The sequence below is a fragment of the Dendrobium catenatum genome, unplaced genomic scaffold (assembly GCF_001605985.2).
Source record: "Dendrobium catenatum unplaced genomic scaffold, ASM160598v2 fragScaff_scaffold_334, whole genome shotgun sequence".
NCBI classification, from domain to species: Eukaryota; Viridiplantae; Streptophyta; class Magnoliopsida; order Asparagales; family Orchidaceae; genus Dendrobium; species Dendrobium catenatum.
The window spans coordinates 2,290,566-2,294,158 of NW_021318796.1; the positions used below are offsets into that span (position 1 = coordinate 2,290,566).

The 3,593-nt window shown below is 41.9% G+C and overlaps 1 protein-coding gene across 1 annotated transcript; it reads left to right on the forward strand.

Annotated features, from left to right (window-relative positions):
• The first annotated feature begins 853 nt into the window (after positions 1 to 853).
• Positions 854 to 3,339, forward strand: LOC110105940. Its single transcript, XM_028693691.1, has 6 exons — positions 854 to 1,258; positions 1,361 to 1,680; positions 1,783 to 1,919; positions 2,039 to 2,254; positions 2,342 to 3,109; positions 3,185 to 3,339. The coding sequence occupies exons 1-6, from the start codon at positions 854 to 856 to the stop codon at positions 3,337 to 3,339; spliced, it is 2,001 nt and encodes a 666-aa protein (XP_028549524.1).
• The last annotated feature ends 254 nt before the right edge of the window (positions 3,340 to 3,593 follow it).

Here is a 3,593-nt window from a genome sequence, read left to right on the forward strand (position 1 = left end):
TTGCTTTTCTCCTGAAGGGTTTCACTATTAAAACTTTGGAAAAACTTCTTAATAAGGCTAGCAATTTGCAGGAAGAGGCTCATAGGACGCCATTCCTACGAGAGCAGTCTGAAGACAAAAAAGGTCCTTGATTGGTTAAAACTTTTGAGAAGAAGGCAGTAGTGTCGGCAGTTGACAAAGGAAAGACGTCAATGGTCAGTTAGCCTAGTGCTCCTCCACCACCGCCACCACAGCCAGTTCAGAGACAGCCTTTTCAGATTACTCCTCAGTACACCAGAGACCCTGTCCCTCTTAGAGAGAGATTGGCAAAATCATATCCATTTAAAAGGGAGTCAGTTAAGAGGATTTTCAAGATTCTATTAAAGAAACCAGATTTTCAGTTGCCAGAGGCTAGGAGGCCTGAGGATGAAAGTAAGAAAGAAGATCCCAAATACTGTCCATACCACCGGATGCTTAGTCACCCTCTTGAAGACTGTGTTGTGTTTAAAGACTAGCTTGAGAGGAACTACACCCAAGGTAACATCATAATTCCTAAGGAATACTTGGTCGATCCAGAAAAAGCTTCCATTAAGATCATTTCAGGTAACTCTCTTAATCTTCCTTGTTTTGTTGAAGATGGTTGGGACATCGCTTTATCCTGGGCACTTAAAAAGTCGATTAACAAGTCTTTTCGTCTTTCTCAATAGCTAACTATGATAGCCCAGGACCCGGTGTGGGAGATTGACCTGGACGCTTCGCAGGAGGATGTGAGCCACTTTCCTCTCCAGTAGTCACCGGAACTACTGTCAAATATTTTAAAGAAAAAGAAGTTGATTTTGTAGAGAGGAACTGTGTAGATGAGAGATGTATTAGGATGGCAGATGGGGATGTTAAGACCCTTTCCCCTCTTTTGTTATCTGACTTTTATTTTGCCCCATCAAAGGAAAAGGGTCAGAATATGAATAAAAAACATCCTTCTGCTTCTGTCTTGAAGATTGACCATGGAAATGAAATGCAAATTGATGACTCTCCTATTTTAAATGAAAATTCTTGTGAAGAAACTCTCAATATTAAAGAAATTGATCTTCCCAAACCAGCTATTCAAGAAGAGGTCGAGTCGGAGCCTTTATTAGAAAGTGATTTCCCTCAAATCAATTTTCAAGGAAATCCTATCTTGATAGAATTTTCAGATTCTGACTCGCTGTCGGGAAATGATGACCCAACGCCTATGGTGTGCGTAGACACTGCCCTAGTTTGCCCTCCCGAGGATATCGAGCAGGTGCAACTCCGCGATGGTAAAGTCTTACCCCCTAGGCTTCCCCCTTAGGAGAAAGGCAAGCAACTTTCCTTTGAAGATTCGAATCCGCATTCCCCTCAACAGTCAGAATTTCCATTAATTCCTCCGGGTTTTGAGTCCGTCATTCCAAAGGTTGATTATAATGTTTTAGCCCATCTTAGGAAGTTGCCAGCAAAATTAAGCATTTACGACACCCTCCTTCTCTCTAAAGAAATGAGGGAGTCTCTAATTAAAGCACTTCTCGACCCCGAGATTTGCTTAACCCAGTTGGCTGCAACTTCAGAAGATAAGGCACTTTACTTCAAAGAGGTTCCTGGAGTTACCTTTTCAGATGAAGATATGCTCTTGAGAACTGCAGACCATAATCGTCCTCTCTACATTACTGTGGATGTGGGAAACTTTAAGTTATCAAGAGTCCTCATTGATCCGGGTGCATCGGTCAATATAATGAATATAAAGACCCTCGCATACCTCAGAATTGATACTAGCAAGCTTTCAACCGACAGGTTGGTGCTTCGTGGGTTCAATGAACAGGGCGAGAGGGCCTTAGGTTCAATCACTTTACTTTTAGTAATAGCAGGCTTGAAAACTGAAGCTAAGTTTCATATAATTGATTCGGCCACGTCCTTTAATGCCCTTTTAGGTAGACCCAGGATTCATGAATATAGAATGGTTCCATCTACCCTTCACCAATGCATCAAATACCAACGAGATGGCATTGAACATTCATTAAGGGTGATCTGCAACCATTTTCTATTCAAGAAATCGGGATCTACGAAGATGCTACATACTTTGTTCCTAAAGGGTCCTCATCCCGTTCTAAGTTAGAGATCAGAATTGAGGAGAAGTTGATTGGACAAAGTTCCAATCAAATGAAAGAAAAAGGAAAACATATTGAGCAAGAAATGACACAATTAAGTAGTGAAGACGACTCTGACATCGTTATCCTTAGGCCTCCAAACGCGTTACCTCAAAGAGGTGGGAGGATGGCCTTAAGGGCATGAGGTCGAGGCCGTGTTTCCTCAGAGAGGAGAACAACACCTGTTTTTATTGATTTGGAATCAGATTCCGATGTTGAGTTCACAGACCAAGGTGTTACTTTCTCCCTCCATTATAAAAATACAAATACTTCTCCAAAATTCGATCTCACTTTAAACGATGACAGTGACATTGAGGAAGATGTTGCAAAGGTGAAAAGTGACGAGCCTGAATTGACAATGTACGAAAAGCTCAGTAGAAGGATTGAGGCCCTTTCTCTGACCCCACTATCAGCTGGCAGGATTGCTGGGTTAGAAGTTAAAGTGGCCCCCAACTTGAACGGTAAAGTAAAGAAAGTCCAAAAATTCTTTCCTGGCTCCTCCTCCACAAGGGATGAAGGTGATGTAACCTTTGAGGAGACAGATTTTAATGAATTAATGGAATTACCTTTCGGCTACTTCCCTGTCTGTGTGAAGAATACTTTCTCTAAAGGTTCTGTACTATATCGATGGACTAAAGGTCAAGCCAGATACCACGAAAACATTTGGAAAACAAAAATTAAAAATAATCCTACAAGTGGTTTGTGCTTTGGAACTGTTAATTCATTCGACGATGATGAGTATTGCCTAATGATAACTTACCACCTTGAATCACCAAATGTCCCTACGGATCCCTTCTGTCCTCTTGATGGGCTCTGTTTGGAGACTTTGGATGATCCCGATGACCTTCAAGTTCGGGATGCACCCTCTGAATTTGAGGAGGAAATTAAATTGACGGTCGATGAATTAAAAGAAATTAACCTGGGAACCGATGACGACCCCCGTCCGATCTTTATAAGTGCTCTGCTGAGAGAGGGTGAAACCAAAGATTTAGTTCAATTATTGTCTGAGTTTAGGGATTGCTTTGCCTGGACATATGACGAAATGCCAGGTCTACCCGCTGAGGTAGCGGTTCATAAACTTGGAATTCGGCATGATGCCATTCCCGTTAAACAAGCTTCTCGACGCATGCGCTTAGAAATTGAACAACAAGTCGTTTCTGAAGTTAAGAAATTGGCCGAAGCTGGATTTATTCGAGAGGAATAATACCCCTCTTGGGTAGCTAGCGTCGTGCCAGTCCGAAAGAAAAACGGTCAAATTCGGATTTACGTCAATTATAGGGATCTGAATAAGGCTTGTCCTAAAGATGAGTTCTCTTTACCAATACCAGAGCTCATGGTGGACATTGCCTCCTCACATGCTATTTTCGCATTCATGGATGGATCATCGGGTTATAACCAAATCAAGATGGCCCCAGAAGATGAGAGAAATACAGCGTTCAAAACCCCTATTGGAATCTT